Source organism: Stegodyphus dumicola, chromosome X1, assembly GCF_044657685.1.
Source record: "Stegodyphus dumicola isolate Sdum_Otavi_A_Nest chromosome X1, ASM4465768v1".
NCBI classification, from domain to species: domain Eukaryota; kingdom Metazoa; phylum Arthropoda; class Arachnida; order Araneae; family Eresidae; genus Stegodyphus; species Stegodyphus dumicola.
The window spans coordinates 218,161,372-218,180,332 of NC_140780.1; the positions used below are offsets into that span (position 1 = coordinate 218,161,372).

General features: G+C 36.4%; 1 protein-coding gene across 1 annotated transcript in view; it reads right to left on the reverse strand.

The window, feature by feature from the left end:
- The window catches only part of vari (MAGUK p55 subfamily member vari), a 158,525-nt gene that overhangs the window by 127,625 nt on the left and 11,939 nt on the right, over window positions 1-18,961 (reverse strand). The window contains exon 2 of the mRNA XM_085808489.1: window positions 12,607-12,689. Coding sequence (XP_085664615.1) covers window positions 12,607-12,637 — 31 coding nt within the window. The 5' untranslated portion in view covers window positions 12,638-12,689. The remainder of the gene's footprint in view (window positions 1-12,606; window positions 12,690-18,961) is intronic.

An 18,961-nucleotide genomic window follows, 5' to 3' on the forward strand; every position in this document is an offset into this window, starting at 1 on the left:
ATCTGGAACTGCCTCTCTACATGTCTCATATCTACCCCTCGACAGCTAATTTGTAGGTCAACTACATATAAAGATCCTAAAATGGTGGAAGTTCTTGTAATGCAGTTCATTTTTAAGCTGAACAGGGTTACATTAAGCACACAGCCTTGAGGCATAACCCTCTTCCTGTCTGCAAACTTCTGACAAAACAGAGCCAATCCACACTTGAAAAGCTTTAGCTTCCAAAAAAATTCTGAATGAAGAATGGTGGGTTGCTACGCAAGCCACTATTATTAAGATCCCGAAGTATACCATATCTCTACGCCTTATCATAAGCCAATGTCAAAGAATATTGAGACAAGTTGATTTCTTCTTACAAAAGCTTTACAAATAGATGCCTACAAAAGGAGCATATTTTCAATCATTGTCCTTCCCTTTCAAAAACCGCTCTGATAAGGGGATATTATATTATTTTTCTTTAAGAAATACACTAAGCAGCTGTTTACCATTTCTTCAAACAGCTTACATACCCAACTTGTAAGGGGAACTGGCCGATCATTTGAGGGATTCCTTGGGTCTTTCCCTAACTTAGCAATAGGAATAACACCAGCTCTCTTAAGCCCCATTCACAAGAGCAAATTCGACCGGTAGCAAAAACCGGTTCTTTCAACATGTCCCATTCACATGGCGAACAAGCATTAACTGCCTGGCCAAATTGGAGGTAGAACTTAGTTGAATGTTCCTACCTCTCTGGAGCAGGGCAAATAGAGAGATTTCCATACTGCACTGCGCGATTGCGCCATTCATTAATTTCAACAAACAACATGGCTGACGTAAAACTGACTGCTCGCTGGACTGTCAGCAAAATAATCGCGTTGATAGATATCTGGGGATGCGATATCATCCAAAAAAATTAGATGAAACCATACGAAATACAGAAATTTGTAAACTAGTATAAACAAGGTTATTTGATGCTGGGTATTCCAGAAATACCATTCAAATTAAAACTAAAGACGTGCATATCGTCTTCAATGAGACAAGGGGACTCGGTACATTTTGAATGTTTTTTTTTTTTTTTTTTTTTTAATTTAAGAACCTTTATCTACTTTTTTTTAATATTATTAAATAATTTTGTAAGCCAAGATAATTTTAAGCTGAAAGAAAATTTTTAGTCCAAAGGGACAATTTGCCCTGAAGGACTATTTATTTCGTTTTGGCATTTTGCATTGAAAACTAAACGGCAGATCACTTTTCAAATTGTTGTCACCAAATATTATTGTCCTGTATTATATTTAAATTAATTAAACAAGGAAGATTCTGCATAAATGTATGTATATTTCTCGCATTGCGATAAAACAACGGTACCTACAGCCATCCAGTTTTGAATAACATGCTTTTCCACCCCAGTACGGGCATCTCGAAGCCCAAATTTGGAATTTGTTTTATTAACTATTTCATATTTTGTAAAACTTTCAGGAATTTTTTTACTAACAAACTCGATGATTTCAAAGCAAGCAATGACAAAACTTCAGGGGAAAAAAAAAATTCTTTATCTCCAGCGTAGACTCTGTATTGGAAATTCTAAAGATATGCTCATTTTAAAATTATTTTGCGATGCTGCTGTTGAACTTAATTTTATAGTTTGAGTACAAAGAACATGATATTTAATAAATAAAGGTAACACATAAAACGTTAAAAAAAGTCCCTTTGGATGCAATTTAAAATCTGAAAACCTTTCAAACTTTTTTAATACTTTTTTTGGCCAGTAATTTTTTTTTAATTTCAATTTTTGAAATAAGGTTTAACAATTAAAATGTCATTCTTCTCCCACAGTTTTTAATGTTTTTTCCCAAATTTTCTTATTGTATTTATTAGAGAGTTCTTAATAACTTTAATGATCGATTTTGCAAATAATGAATTTGTTTCTAAGAAAAATAAAAACATATTTTTACATTAAAACTCTGAAACTATCTCATTCACATTTTCACTTCAAATAAATTTTCTTTGTTTCTATAAAGTACATAATTTTATATAAGTGGTAAAAATACTAAATAATTTAGGCCATATCCATATAAGCTTTAGGACATTAAATAAAAGGATTTATCGAAAAAATGCAAACTGAGAAAAAGCACTTTAAAAAATATAAACGGCATAAATCGTCATTAAATCATTTCAAATTTCTTAAAAATGTTATTACTGAATTTCAATACACACACATATATATATATATATATATAATAAAACCTAGTGCTATTCAGTTGGTTAATATAAACATAAATTACAAGCTTTTATTTAAAATCTTCGTAAAACAGGTTCAAAACAATTTTAATGCATGAATTAATTATAACATATTTTCTAAAACGTTTATAATCAATATTAAAACGTTTATAATTAATATAAATAATATTTAATTTGTCATTTTATTCATTTTTTCAAAAAGCAAAGTTTGAAATTTTAACAGCCAGAAAACATTTTATTTAAAACCATTCAGCAACATAGATTTCTTCTTTTAACCATTTGGTCTCGTATATAAATTGCATTTTAAATTAATTCAGGTGTATTTTAGTTAATGAAAGAGTTAAACTCTGATGGCTTTCGATAGCAATAGCAAACAATGCCAAAAAAAGATGTGAGCAAACGTTAGAAATCTGCCAATCCGATCCACATTTGTGACAACATTCATTGCTCGCAGTGGCTTACGGGTTGAGGGATGGAAGACGATGTGCATCTGAACGGGTCCTGAAGGCGAAACTGCTTCCCCCGTTTCTCTCTAATACAAACAGTAGCTGTGCGAAAGAACATTGCATGTGAACGGGGCTTCACATGTACTGAGAAAACTATGCTCCTTCCATACTGTACTGTAAAGAGTGAGAATGGCAGTAAGTGACTTACAAGACAGATGTTTCAGCATTTCATAAACTACACCATCAAAACCCAGAGAAGACCTACGAGTCGTTAACTCAACAATAGTAAAATCTCAGTTACAGGGCTCGAATAGTTGAATGCAATGGGATTTCTCTCAGAGCGCTCCTTGATAGAAAAAAATGTGAGTGAATAATTTCTGCTGGAAGAAATGGCAGCAAATGTCTCACCAATAGTATTCACAATTTTTCCTATGGAGCTAATCACTTTCCCATCTTTTTTCCAGAAAGGAAAGTGAGTGGTCTTTATATATTCTGCATGCTTTTCTAATTTTTTCCCAAACCCACTTACTAGGCCTAGAGGATAATATTAAAGACACATACGAAATCCAGGAATCCCTCTGGGCTCTGCCATCTTACTTTTCGTGCATTTGCTTTGGCTCTTTTAAACACTATAAGGTTTCGCTAAGTAGGGTATCTACGAAAAATTCCCCATGCTTTTCTCTGTTTCTTCAATGCTTCATGACAGTCACGATTCCACCATGGTTTCGAATACTTTAGCCTTTTTCCTGATGTTTTAGGAATGGAGAGCGCAGCTGCCTGAAGAATAGAATCAGTAACTGCTTCAACTGCATCACTGCTATGCATATCTTCTACCATTTTCTCTGTGAGCTCTGCAGTGGAAGAGAAGAGTTCCCAGTCTGCCCTATCGAGTATGAACTGAGGGGATCTCAGCATTGGGTTTGCTCCTCTTCGGGTGAGAGATACAAAAATGGGATAACGATAACTGTTATAAAGATCATTTCCCACAATAAAAGATGATCCACACAGAGATGGTGAACAGATGGCAAGGTCGTGAGCATGGAATTTTCTTGAAGCCTCACGGAAGTATGTGTCCTGCCCATTATTCAGGAGACATCTTTATCATCTGTTCAATTTGTCTTCCTCGGGAATTTGTGTCTTTACTTCCCCACAGCGGACTATGGCCGTTAAAATCCCCTATTATGATAAAAGGCTCAGGCAGCTGCTCTATAAGGCCATTTAAATCCTGCTGATCAACATGCTCATATGGAAGCAAATAAAAAGAAATGACTGAAACAATATAAAAATTTACCTGAGTAATGACAACTTGGAGGGATGTCGTCAAAGGAAGTACATTTGATGGATAGTTCAATGAGGTGAGGAGGCCTACACTGCCACTGGCACACTCACCTGAAAGACTGTCTTTCCTGATAAAAGAAAATCTCTAAAGCTTTATTTGTTGTCCTGGTTTCAGATTTGTTTCCTGCACAGCTAAGCACTTATAAGCTTTGATGTCACGCAAATTTCATTGGAAACCGCGACAGTTTCATGAGACGAGGGTGGCCAATATGATTGATGTTTGTTCTTTCTGTGCTGCTTTTTAGTTTTGTGTAGAAGCATGTGTTTGGGAACTTCCAGCCCCTCCTCTACTTCCATACTATCTGAATCAGCAGATTCAGAGATCATGTCATCAAAGAAGCTATTGCTAGGGTTTCTATTTTTCTTAACTGTTTTTGGAGGGGCAATTTTTGGTTTGCTTTGACTCACATTTTTTTTTTTTTATTATTATTATTATATGGATTGGGTTTTCTTTTTTCTTGTTACTTGTAGTCTGCATGCCAACTGAAGTTTGAGTGGCAACCATAAAAGATGATTTAAGAGCATAGGCGTAAGATGTATTTTGCTGAAGTTGTGTGCTTTGGACTAATCTGACTGAAGCTAGAAAGCTTCAACATATGAGATGTTCCTAGTAACTTTTTCAGTCTGCATTTCCTTCTCTGATTTCCATTTTGGGCACAAGTGAGAAAATGCTGGGTGTTCTTCCTTGCAATTTATACACAAAGGCACAGCGGTGCAATTATCACAATTGTGGCCAATCTGTGAGCATCAGGCACATCTAAGGCTGCCATGACAGGACATCTCAGAATGGCTGGCATTGGAAGCATCACATAGGGTTTGGAATATAAGGTTTTACAGGACAATTTGGATATTCTGCCTTAATATTCTTAGACAAATCAGATGAGTTGAAGGTCAGGATCACGTTTTGTATTGATCAACTGACCTTCCTTATGCATCTTGATCCACTTAGCACCACAGATATTTTGGTCAGACAGCTCGGAGAGGATCTCTTCTTCAGGAACAAACAGAGAGACAACTTCCAAGATTACACCGCGACAATAATTCAATGTCTTATATGCTGTTACAGTGACATTCGCTTGGCCAAGTTTAGTTATTTGAAGTAAGGAAACAGATTGGATAGACGAAGTTGTATCAATAAACAAGTCTCCAGAGTGGAGACACTTTATATTTCTCAACTCACCAATACAAGAATGAATGTATTTATTTATTACGAAACGAGATATCTTTTGCAGCTTACCACAAGGACTACAGACAAGGAAACGGGGACAACTGTTAGGATTATTCGCATCTGCATCTGTATGCACCTTTTCAACAGTACATTTTTCAGAAGAATTGGCACTTAGAGTGATGTGACTGGACTCAAAGTCTTTAATTAAATATATATTAGGATTAGCCATATTGAAGAAAGAAAAGACTTGGGTCCGACCAACCCACCCACCACGGAACACAGATTCCTGCATTAGAGCTAGCCAGACCTATACGCAAACTGAAACCCCAAAGCTGGCTTACCCGAGAGCTTATCCCCAAGCCACTGACACAAGGACTACTGACTAGCCGATTGGCACCTGTGAGGACGACAAGGTGCCAACCATTTAGCTGAAGCAGAGGCCAAAGCAGTGTGCCTTGCCCCTCAAGTACCAGGTCCCTCCTTTCCAGCAACATGGGTTTCCATGCACGGCAAACATATAGGCAGTTTTCTCGACACTCAAAAATTAGAGACAACAGCTGATACAGTTTCACATGACGAGCCCCAACCTCCGAGGAGGAAAACCACAAAGAAGAGTGGAAGAGGAAAGTATGAGTTCAGGGGAGACAGAAAAGAGGATAGATCACTGGGGCTCCAAGATCTTGACCCCCATCTCACCAAGACGATGATTCCCTGAAGGGCTATGATATCTCGGGATTGCCACACCAATACTCACAAAAAGTGAGCCCCTAAGGGGTATCTGACTAAGGGAAGAGTTTCCTTTATAAAGTATTTTCAAGAGGAAACTGGCTCATATTACACAAGGGGGAAATCATGAAAACTATCCGTGCAGCCAGCCTGTTCATCTGGGTTTGAAAATTCAGCATTCAGTGGTCTTCACCAGTTGGGCACTAGTACAGCACATCTAAATGATGGAATGAAACGAAGAATCATTGGCAAATTGGAGGCACAGCAATTCCGAGTTCAGGCTACAAGAGCTCAATATAACATCCAGTGTTAGAACCCAGCCTCAGTTGTTATTTTTCTTTTCATATTTTGTCACTGTAAGAATGGCAACCATCTGATTTTTGTTGTAGTTCTACGAATTTTGAAAATAAAAATGACGCTTTAGAATTTTATATGTAAAGTTATTTTATTTTAAGTTTATTAGGAGAAAGGAGAATGGATATTTCTTGCAAATGTCGAACAATTTTGGTGACAACAGAAGTGTTCGGTAAAACAAGTCAAGGTAATTTTATTGGTTTTATCGAATTTAATTCTATTTGACTTTATTGAATTTATTTTTACTGAAATGTAAATGAAATGTACCTGTCAGAGTGTCTTTTATGAGAACAATTAATGCAATTTAGCAGGAATCAGAAAAGGAAATTCCTGATGAAGAATTTATAAAAACAAAACTTGTTACTTTAGAACATTTATCTGTTGAACTTAATGCATTTGATACTCAAATATTAAAATCAGAATTTTCTTCAAATGATCAGTTTGAAAATGAATGGGCGAAAATTGAAGATTACAAAGAAAAATTAGATTCAATACGAGTAAAAACGGAATTATTCTTCAATCGCCAAATGATACAATCTACTAGCACTATTCCGCCGAATTCGAACAAACGGAAACTGAAATTACCTAAAATAGAGTTAAAACAATTCGGTGGCGAAATTAAAGATTGATTACCATTTTGGGGGCAATTTCGGCGAATACATGAAGATAAAGAAATTCGAAACGAGGATAAGATGCATTATCTCGTTCAAGCGATGGTACCCGGTACGAGACCCCGAGATATTGTAAATAGCTTCCCTGCAATTGGCGAAAATTATGAAAAGGTTATAGAAAGCTTAAAAAATAGGTTCGGCAGGGAAGAATTGTTGGTAGAATTCTATATTCGGGAATTATTAGGTTTGATTATTAAAAATGTCACTGATCAAAGAGAAAATGCAGTACATCAGAATTGTATGACAAGTTAGAGTCGTATTTACGTTCGTTGGAGTCAATAGAAATGACAAGCGATAAATACACTGCAATGCTGTTTCCGCTTGTGGAATCTTGCATTCCTGAGGAAATTTTACGAGTTTGGATTAGAAATTATGCATCAATAATTACAGCAGAAAATTCTCACTCTGAGAAATTGAAACAATTATTATTGTTTTTAAAGAATGAAGTGGAAGGAGAGCAGAGAATTTCTTTGGCAAAAGCTGGATTTAAATTAATTGATTCGGGTGCCAAGAAAGAAAGTAGAAAAGATAAAAAGTACCAGAGTGAACATTTCGTGCCTACAGCAAATGATTTATTCTCAGGCCAAAATAAAGCAACCAATTATAGTTCTTGCATATTTTGTGAAAAATTTCATGAAAGTCGAGATTGCTTTGTTGCTCAGAAGATGCCTCTGAGTCAAAAGAATGATGAAATTAAGAAAAAGAAGATCTCAAAATTGTGTCCAATTTTGAGGCTTCTTCTGCCTCAAAATTGGACACAGGGCCAAGCAATGCAAGACAAATGTACGATGTTATGCTCGAAAAGACACTGTGGTGTCATGTGTCCGGATTTGCCTACCAATCAAAAGAGCAATGATGTTGAAAAGAATAAAGAAGAGGAAACACAAAACGTATCACTTGTGAGCACTAATTTCCTAGATGAAGTGTTTCTTCAAACACTATTAATTAATATACATGCAAATAAAAAGCAGAAGACAGTAAGGGCACTTATCGATACAGGATCGCAACGTTCATACATATTAAAGAAGACTGCTGTAGACATATGGTGCCATGCAATTGGATTTGAATCTTTAATCCATGCACTTTTTGGAGGAGTAACAACAAAGAGAGAAATTCACAAACGCTATGAAGTGAACGTAAGAAGTCTAAGAGGTGATTTTTCTAGATGACTAATCTTGTTGGAACAGTCGAAGATTTGTGGACCAGTAGTCAGTTTACAGCCTGGACCATGGATAGAAGAACTAAGACAGAAGAATATCCATGCATCTGATGTAGGAAAAAAGGATTTGAAAATAGAAGTTCTTATTGAAGCTGACGTCGCAGGTGTTCTGTTAACCGGAAGAATTCAGAAATTAGAAAATGGGCTGACTGCTGTGGAATCACTACTTGGATGGACAATCATGGGAAAGATAAAAGATAACGTTCCAGAAAGAAACTCTTTGTCCATGTCTTCAACCGTAACGTCGATGTTGACTCACAGCAGTGACATAGAAAACTTGTGGAAGCTAGAAGCACTGGAAATTACGGATGCCAAAGAAAGTAAAACTGACTCAGAGTTAGAAGAAGCAGTGTGGGATCACTTTCACAAGACTCTGAAGAGGGTGGATGATCGCTATGAAGTCAGTTTACCTTGGATCAACGATAAAGAAGCTTTACCAAGTAACAGAGAAGTTGCTGAAAAGCGATTGATTTCCACGAGAAAGAACCTCATGTTGAAAGATAAATTTGAAACATACAATGCAGCGTTCGAAGAATGGCTCGAATCTGGAGTAATAGAAGAAGTAACAGAAGAAGAGGAATGAGTTAACAATCATTATCTTCCCCACAGACCGATCTTCAAAGATGTACAACAGTAAGGCCTGTATTTGACAATGCAAGCAAAAAGATTTCCTGTCACTTAATGACTGTTTAGCAAAAGGTCAAAATTTAATTGAATTAATACCTAGATTGCTTCTTGAATTTAGGCAAGGAAAAATAGGGATTATCTCAGATATTAAAAGAGCTTTTCTTCAAATATCTGTTCAAAGATCTGATCGTGATTTCCTAAGATTCCTATGGTGGAAAAACTCTGAACAAAAGGAAATAAGAAAATTTCGCCATTGCAGAGTAGTCTTCGGACTAAAATGCAGTCCGTTTCTTTAAGGAGCAGTGATCAACTCTCATTTAGACCAATGTGAACCTTCTTTGAAGGAAGTGGCTACAAAATTGAAAAATTCCTTCTATGTTGACAACTGTGTCACTTCAGTGAATTCGAATGAAGAAGCAGAATACTTTATTGCAAAATCAACTCAGTTAATGGCAAGTGCTATCTTTGACTTAAGAGGGTGGGAGCAAACAGAACTGAACAGTGGAAAATCTACAATGAGCGAACCATTGAAAGTACTTGGTCTCCTGTGGGATAAATATGAAGATTCTTAGTTTTGTGACATCCCTAATATCAACTTGATTGATCTCTCAGTGACAAGATGAAACGTACTATCATTGTACAGAGAGTTTTTGACCCAATAGGTTTCACCTGCCCTTTTACACTCCTTCCAAAGTTATACTTGCAAAAGAGGTGGGAAACTAAATTGAGCTGGGAAGCAGAGCTACCTGAAGATATTAAAAGAAAATTCTTGAAGTGGGTCAAAGAATTGCCCTTGTTATCCTCTGTGAAGATTCCCAGATTATTTTCATTGACAGAAGGACAATCTTTTAGTAGTTTGCATACGTTTGCCGATGCTTCACAAGGATCTTATGCAAGTGCAGTATATTTGAGAAGTCAAAATAAAGAAGTCAAAGTGACCCTAGTGCAAGCCAAAGCATGAGTGGCTACCTTGAAAAAAATAAGTATATCACGACTTGAATTGCTTGCTTGTCTTATTGGGGTGCGATTAGCATCATTTGTCAAGAAGAACCTTAAGGTCGAAATTTCAAAGGAATATTACTGGATCGATTCGTCAACAGCACTGTTCTGGATAAAGAACGTAGAAGTTTGGAGCACTTTTGTGAATAACAGTTTCAGAAATTAGAATCCTATCGGATCGTGAAAATTGGCATCATGTACCAGGTGCAGAAAACCCAGCCGATATGCCATCAAGAGGATGTTCTGTGAAGAAACTCATTGAATCAAGATGGTGGGAGGGCAAACCTTGGTTGGCACTGCCGGAAGAAGAATGGCCTCATTCTATCCGAATTGATAATAAAGAAGAGGTTAATACTGAAAAACGTAAAGCAGTTATAGTTTCGTTAAGCAATGTTAGTGATATGTCTTCACAATTCTTTGGCTATTTTTCAAAGTATAAGAAAATACTTAGAATGATTGGGTGGATACACAGATTCATAGGAAATACCCGAAAGAGGAAAGAAGACAGAGTATCAGGAGAGTTAAAAGTTTATGAATTGATAAGGGCTGAGAAATCTATCATGAAGATTATTCAACATGATTCTTTTTCATCTCATGATATTAAGAAGCTGAAGTCAATAAGTGTGTTCAAAGATGATGATGGCATTTTACGTGTCAGGTCTAGGTTGACTGAAAGGAAAGACAATGAAAATTTTATTTATCCAATGTTACTTCTGAAGAATCATAAGATTGTGGAGAAATTGATTATTGATAAACATCTCTCTATGTCTCATGCAGGAATTCACGTACTGATGTCAACACTTAGAGAGACGTTTTGGATCCTGAAAAGTAGAGCTTCGATTTGAAAAGCTTTATATGCATGTGTCAGGTGCAGGAGATATGGAGGTAAACGACTACAGACTGTGCCTGCTACTCTACCAGAAAACAGAGTTAGAGAGGCTCGTGTTTTTGAGATTGTCGGCGTTGATTTAGCTGGCCCATTAATTTTGAAGGATAAAAGAAAAGCTTGGATTTTACTTTTCACATGCGCTGTTTTCAAGTCGGTCCATTTGGAATTGATTTTGTCCCTTTCAACTCAAGGATTTTTACTCGGTCTTAGAAGATTTATTGCTCGTAGAGGGAGTCCATCGATAATTTATAGCGATAAGGGAAGCAATTTTGTCGGATCCAATAATCTCTTGAGATCGATTAATTGGAATACCATTGAGATAGAAGCAGCCACAAATAAGATCGATTGGAAGTTCAGTCCACCCGCAGCACCATGGTGGGGTGACTTTTGGGAATGACTTGTTCAAATGATTAAGAAGCTTTTGCATCGAGTCCTAGGCCAGTCATGTCTGAATTATGAAGAATTGATGAGTGTGCTGTGCGACTGCGAAGCAACTGTGAATGCCAGACCACTCACTTTTGTGTCAGAGGACTCTGATGATCTCATCCCTTTGCAACCGTCCTTGTTTTTAGGTGAAATTCCAGTCTTTGGAGTTCCTGACTTGGATCATCTTGATAAAGTTGATTTCAACAAGAGACTGATACATTTACAGAATTTACGAGAGCTCTTGAGAAAGAGATTTAGAAATGAATATCTCGGCCTGCTAGTGCAACGTTCATCTACAGGGCCGATTTCTCAACAGATAAAAATCGGGGATATAGTTCTTATCGAATGTGATGACAAACGCAAGGTGTTGTGGCCTCTAGCAAAAGTAATTGAACTATATCCTGGAAAGGATGGCAACATTCGAGTAGTTCATGTCAAAACCATGTCTGGAGAATTAGTTTGACCAATCCAGAGAACCCTCTCGAAATAACTTCATCTTTGGAGTCAGATGAGGCAAATGAAACTGAGACGCAGAGTGAAGACAGTTTAGTCTCAAAATTACCAAAGAATAATTCAGCTGCAGATTTATCAAAGGACATTAAGATTGTCATGACTAGAAGTGGACGACAAATTAAAATTCCATCTAGATTTCTAACTTGAACACTACTTGAGTTATTTTAGAGTAGAAATTTAAGAACTTAATTTTTTCTTTTGTTTATTATTTAGCCTTAATATTTGTGTGGACAGTATTTTTATTATATTTTGTTTTGATTGATTAAGTATATGTCATCAATCAAAAGGTGGGAGTATTGTTAGAACCCAGCCTCAGTTGTTATTTTTCTTTTCATAGTTTATCACTGTAAGAATGGCAACCATCTGATTTTTGTTGTAGTTCTACGGATTTTGAAAATAAATATGACGCTTTAGAATTTTATATGTAAAGTTATTTTATTTTAAGTTTATTAGGAGAAAGGAGAACAGGTAGTTCTTGCAAATCTCGAACATCCAGTATTGCTGCAATTTGTGGAAAAAGTTTCAGGACATTTAGAAGAATTAGAGAAAGTTATCCAGAAATTATGTAAATCATATGGGATATATTAAATTTACATATACAGTAGGTCATTCAAGAATAATGTTCTTAAGAAGAATTAAGACTTTGCAGAACTGCAAAGAACATAAACACATGATCACCCCTTCACCTAAAAAAACTCACGTTTTAATTCAAGACAGAAAATTATTTAACAATTTTACATTAAATTAATTAAAAGTTTAATGAATTACATAATTTTATTGAATTCTAAAGCTCCTGAATAATGACTAAGCATTTTTATTATTGGTTTCCTAGTACCAAATTAAACAAAAGTTTAAAAAATATTTCAGTTTCTGATTCTAAACCTCTTTAAAATAAACTGAACATGATTATTACCAAATCTTGGTCTTTTGTTTGTGCACACACACGCATGCACGTGTGTTATGCAAAAAATTTAAATACATCTTTCAATAAAGGAAGATGAAATTTTACTTACCATGGCCACTATTCGTGTTTGCAATTGGCATTTTGATGATAACAAAAAAAAAAAAAAAAATTTCTTCAGGATACCTACAGAAACTGAGATAACAGAATAGTGATGTTAGTAACTTCATTTTAAAAAAAACATTTACATTCATTGTATACTAAAATAAGAGAACTTTGAAATATGGATAATGAGCTTTAAAAAAATCATCAGAAATTTTAGGTGATTATAACCTTGCGCATAAATTTTAAGCAGACATTAACTGGAATTTGCAAGAGCAACTGACAAGTTTTATTCCCAAAATAAATATAAAAATCTGACATATACTCTTACCTTTTATGGAAGAGATTAAAAAAAGTTAGTTTTACTTTATCCAATAATAACCCGATAAAATTAGAAAAATATAAACTGTATATCCATCTGCTTTTAAATAATCATCTATAGGTCGCATAGCCATTTTAGACTCTTGATAAGTTCCTTCATAGTATAATGAATTAAACAATAGTCATATATCAAATTTATCTGCTGAAAGTGAATATAAAGTTGTCATATTAATATTCATATTTCTTGCTTCAAAAAATAGGTATTATTATACATGCAGCAAAAGCACTTATCATATTGGTTTAAAAGCAAAAAATTCTCAATGTTTTTTGGCAACGCTGCACCACACAGCACAGCAAGCAGTTTTACCTAAAGCATTTTTCAAACGCTTGCAGTACATTCAAAACAATAACAAAGAGAAAAATCTTTAATAACAAAGCAAAATGCACAAAGAGCTTCTACCCAAAGAAAATCTTTAACATCATTCTCATTTAGTAGTCTCAGTATACAGCCAACCAATGTCAAAGTAGATAAGACATTAAAACACTGGTAATACAACCCCAGTTTAAATCCCAGAGAATGAGCTGGCTGTATGGGTACATTCATGGTTTTCCTCCACATATAACATTAACATGATACAGTTTTGCTTTGAATATCTTCCTCTAAGGTATCACTTATCTTAGGCAGATAGCCTTTATGTGCTTTAAATTGTTCGAGTAAACGAACAAATCGCTGCTACAGAACATGAACAGACAGATTTAAACATACAGTCTTTCACCAAATGAAGTATATCCACAGGTGTTTAGAGATAAAACATTTCAACAACTAAAATATTATGCTTACCAAAAAGAGATTTTAATTTTTCACTTCTGTACCTCTTTGGAAACAAAACTGTAGTCGTATTCTGCTGCGAAGCAATATTCTAACAATGTGGACATCCCAAATTAATTTTAATCACACACATTTGTTTTCTACGAAAGCAGTGATCTCAAACTGACAGACCACGACGTAATTTTATGTGGCCCAAGAATGTATTTTTCATAAATTAATTAGCATTATTATGAAAAGAATTTGTAGAACACTTTGGTACTGTTCCATTATCAGAACCAGATTCAGAAATGTACGTATGTATGCAAATATGAATGGATGTATGTGTGTGTATACATATACACATTAATGCACATATTCACTGGTGTGCAAAAATTAAGGACGAAGTCAAAAAATTAGCATATCAGCTGAACGAAGAGGCAGAGCGGACAGAAAGACCAATCAGGAGATTAAGTAAGGTGATGTACGGTAGCACATGCACAGATATGCAGGTAGACGTAATGGGGGAGTGTCTGAGTAGTATAAAGCATGTTGTCGGTGTAAGATCAGTATTTCTGGCAAAGAGATTGCATGCCGTATAGCAGTTAAAATCACACCGAGTTGCTGCCTCAGCGAGAAATGGCGAATAATCAATCTGTTAGACGACATCTGGATGCTTTTACCCAAGGTCGAATCATTGGGAAGTTGGAGGAAGGCCGCAGTGTGACAAGTGTGGCTGCAGAGTTCGGAATTGCTCACAGCATCGTTTCACGACTTTGGAGACAATTTCAAACTACAGGAACAGCTATCCGGGGGTTTAGTAGTGGTCGTCCACGAGGAACCACTACCGCAGATGACCGGTATATTGCCTTACAGGCCAGAAGAAACAGGCGGCAGACAGCAGGAGAAATCGCTAGACACACGACACAGGCGACTGGACGACCAATATTGCGTTTCACCGTGGCCAGAAAACTGCACGGTGGTGGTCTGTTTGCACGACGCCCTGTACGGTGTGTACCTCTAACGTCTGCCCATCGGAGAAGGCGTTCTCTGTGAAGCCGGGAACACCGGAATTGGAGAGACGATGAATGGGGACAAGTACTCTTTACAGATGAGAGTAAAGACACAAACACGCCGAATAAATACTAATTCAGAAGTCAAACAACAAAAATCAGCGTTAATTTACAAAATTTTCACAGGACTAGTTTCGATGGTTTTACCGAACCATCATCTTCAGCTGCAAAACCGCAAATGAACAAGACAGGAAATAATGTTTAGATAAGATAAGAAAGCCTGGACAAGAATAAGCAAGTGGCGCCATCTGTTGGCGAAACCAGAACTAAAACATAATTTCTCTAAAAGCGGAAGGCAAATTTGGATTGGAATTAGGATCGTTAACTAGAACAGAAAGATTTTTATGAATGTGAAATGCCTCTAGAAAATCCAGTTCTCCAATGGAAGATGTTTTTTGAATAATTTTGGCAGCAGAAAAATTGAAAGTGTGATTTTCGGACCAACAATGTTGAGCAACAGAAGACTTCTGTGTTTCCTTTTTTCTAACATATGCCTCATGTTCTTTGACGCGAAATTTTAAGGCTCTCTTAGTTTGGCCAATGTAAATTAAACCGCACTGGCAAGGAATCCTATAAATACCCCAGGAATTCATATCCGGAATGGGGTCCTTGAGTATAGAAGTTGGAATTTTATTGATGGGAGAGTAAACTTATTGTGTCTTAATTATAGAAGCCCCAAACAGGCTTACATTTTGCTTTCTTTTTTGCACGTGGTGTGGCCGCCATTTTGTGATTGTAGGAGTTTCGGTGAGTACATTTTTGCAATTTTCAAGTTATGTTTATGTTTTGTACATTTGGATATTGTGCTTTGCTTGTCTGATTTCATGCATTTTGCTTACAAACATTTTGTTTTCTATTCATTTCAGTGAGGGATTTTTCTGCTATTTTGTGTGTACTTTATTATTGCTCAGTTAATTTAGTTTGATTTTCTGCATTGTTTATCATGCCTTCATCCGTTAATCGTTTCACTAAATTACGCCTGAAACGGCAAAATTTCCTGAATCATCTTGACTTTTTACTTAAATGTAAATGTAAAAAATTGATCCCCAATTTTATTCAAATCAAATCTAATCAAAAACCTTCGAGTCGCGTTTCAAGAATTCTGTTAAATTGCAAACTTGCCTTGCTTCGGTCCGTGATAAGGGATACACGTCAACAATTGTCCAAAATTGAACATGAACTCTATAAGCTTCATCTGGAACTCGCTAAATCATATCCAAAATTCACTGCCCTTGAACAAAAGTCTTGGTCTAGAACGGAGAATGCAGTTAACCGTCATAAAAACACCCTTGCAGTTAAATTCGAAAAACTTATTTTACAGTCTTCCAGTTCAAGTAGTTCAAAAAATCTTCCCATTGTAAACATCAAGCCAATAGTTAATATTTCTAATGTTAGTCTTTCAGAAGAACAAGAGAGAATTCTAAAATATAATTTTAACTTCTCACAAACCTGTAAACCCTCGATTCCAAAGATTTTGGCTCCTATCGAAAAAGCTTTCAAGTTCAGTAAAGTTTCAGATTCACAAAAAGAAATGATTAGGCATCTTATCGCTCATAATGTGAAATTCAATAATAAACCTTTGAAACCAAATCTAACTGCGAGAGAAAGAGCTACAATGCGCGAGATTCATTCTAACCCGGATATTGTCATTTCAAAGGCCGACAAAGGTGGCCAGATAGTCGTCATGGATAAGAACACTTACATCGATGGTGTCACTAAACTCTTAAACGAAGGACCATATAATCCGATCCCTAAAGATCCTTCACCTTCGGACTTATCCAAAATAAAAACTGCGGTCAAATCTTCGCAAATCATTTCAAGCAACTTAAAACATTCGCTTATCCCATCTGTTGCGAATTGTGCCAGATTATATGCTCTTCCCAAAATTCATAAAAGTGGTATTCCTTTCCGCCCTATTGTATCAAATTTAGGTACTGCCTCGTATCCATTAGCTAAATATTTAGTTTCTAGATTTTCCAATCTATTAGACAATAACATTTACACCATAAAAAATTCAATAGAGTTTGTAAAAAAGGTTAAAAACATTTCTCCTCGTAATTTACTCATGGTTTCTTTTGATGTAAAATCATTATTCACCAATGTCCCAGTGGAGGGTGCATTAAGATGTCTAGAAACCAGACTTCGCGAATTTCATTTCTCTTGCATCGAAATTGATGAGCTAATTTCTCTCACTCAACTCTGTTTGAAACAAACACATTTTGTTTTCCAAAATAAATATTACAAGCAAACTGAGGGATTAGCCATGCAAAGCCCCCTCAGTCCCATCCTGGCTGATATCTACATGCATTATTATGAATCAAAATTGTTTGAAACTTTAAACTTCCCGGCATGGTTCCGCTACGTAGACGATACTTTTACCCTGTTTGAAGGTAATAAAGATGATTTAAATAGAGTTCTTTCAACAATGAATTCTATTGATCCTGCTATTCAGTTCACTTTTGAACTTGAGACTTGCAATTCTCTTCCGTTTCTCGACATTCTGGTCACACGTAACACATCCAACTTCAGTACTACAGTTTACCGTAAACCTTCATCGGTTTGCCTTCCACCACACTTTAAATCATGTCATCCGACTAAACAAAAGTTAGCTTCATTTTATTCCTATGTTTTCCGTGCTCTTCAAGTTTGCTCCTCCAAACTAGCCCTTGATGAAGAACTAAATTATTTAAAAGCAATAGCTATTGACAGGGGCTTTTCACCCAACATTATTAATCAAGCAGTTAAAAAATTCTCATCTCAACACACTAAAAGCCACACTCTTATTTTAGGAGATTATAAAAATTCTGTTGTCATTCCCTTCTTTCCATCAATTAGCTATAAAGTTGCACATATTTTGCAGAAATTTAACTTTCGGGTTGTTTACTCTTCCATCAATAAAATTCCAACTTCTATACTCAAGGACCCCATTCCGGATATGAATTCCTGGGGTATTTATAGGATTCCTTGCCAGTGCGGTTTAATTTACATTGGCCAAACTAAGAGAGCCTTAAAATTTCGCGTCAAAGAACATGAGGCATATGTTAGAAAAAAGGAAACACAGAAGTCTTCTGTTGCTCAACATTGTTGGTCCGAAAATCACACTTTCAATTTTTCTGCTGCCAAAATTATTCAAAAAACATCTTCCATTGGAGAACTGGATTTTCTAGAGGCATATCACATTCATAAAAATCTTTCTGTTCTAGTTAACGATCCTAATTCCAATCCAAATTTGCCTTCCGCTTTTAGAGAAATTATGTTTTAGTTCTGGTTTCGCCAACAGATGGTGCCACTTGCTTATTCTTGTCCAGGCTTTCTTATCTTATCTAAACATTATTTCCTGTCTTGTTCATTTGCGGTTTTGCAGCTGAAGATGATGGTTCGGTAAAACCATCGAAACTAGTCCTGTGAAAATTTTGTAAATTAACGCTGATTTTTGTTGTTTGACTTCTGAATTAGATGAGAGTAGATTCAGTCTGAGTAGCGATTCTCATCACATACTCATCTGGAGAGAGCGGGGAAGCCGCAATCATTCCTCAAACATCATTGAAAGGGACAGGTATGGAGGTGGCGGTGTTCTCGTTTGGGGACGCATCATGCTTGGTAGTCGTACAGACCTTCACATCTTCGACGCAGGTTCAGTCAACGGGACCCGGTATTGTAACGCGATTCTTCTTCCATATGTGCGTCTTTTTAGAGGCGCTATGGGTCCGCAGTTCCTTTTCATGGACGACAATGCACCATGTCATCGCACAGTAGCTGCCGAACAGCTCTTAGAGAGTGAGGATATTGTACGTATGGATTGGCCGGCACGATCTCCGGATCTCAATCCCATCGAGCATGTATGGGATTTTCTAGGCAGACGCTTGGCAGCTCGTACCTTACCACCAGTAACGATTCCGGAGCTTCGATTGGCGCTGCAAGACGACTGGGCAGCAATGCCTCAACAACTCACTGACACCCTCATTCTCAGCATGGGCAGACACTGTGAAACCTGCCTAGTAGTCAGGGGAGATCATATCCCCTATTAAAGACCGGATGTTTCTTGCTGGATCCCATCACAGGGATGTTTTGGCCTTCAGTCGCATTGCGCTCCATGCTACTTTTTCAATAAAGCTTCTTTTTATCCCTCTGATTTCTCTTTTAGTAAGTGTTGCTTACATTACTCA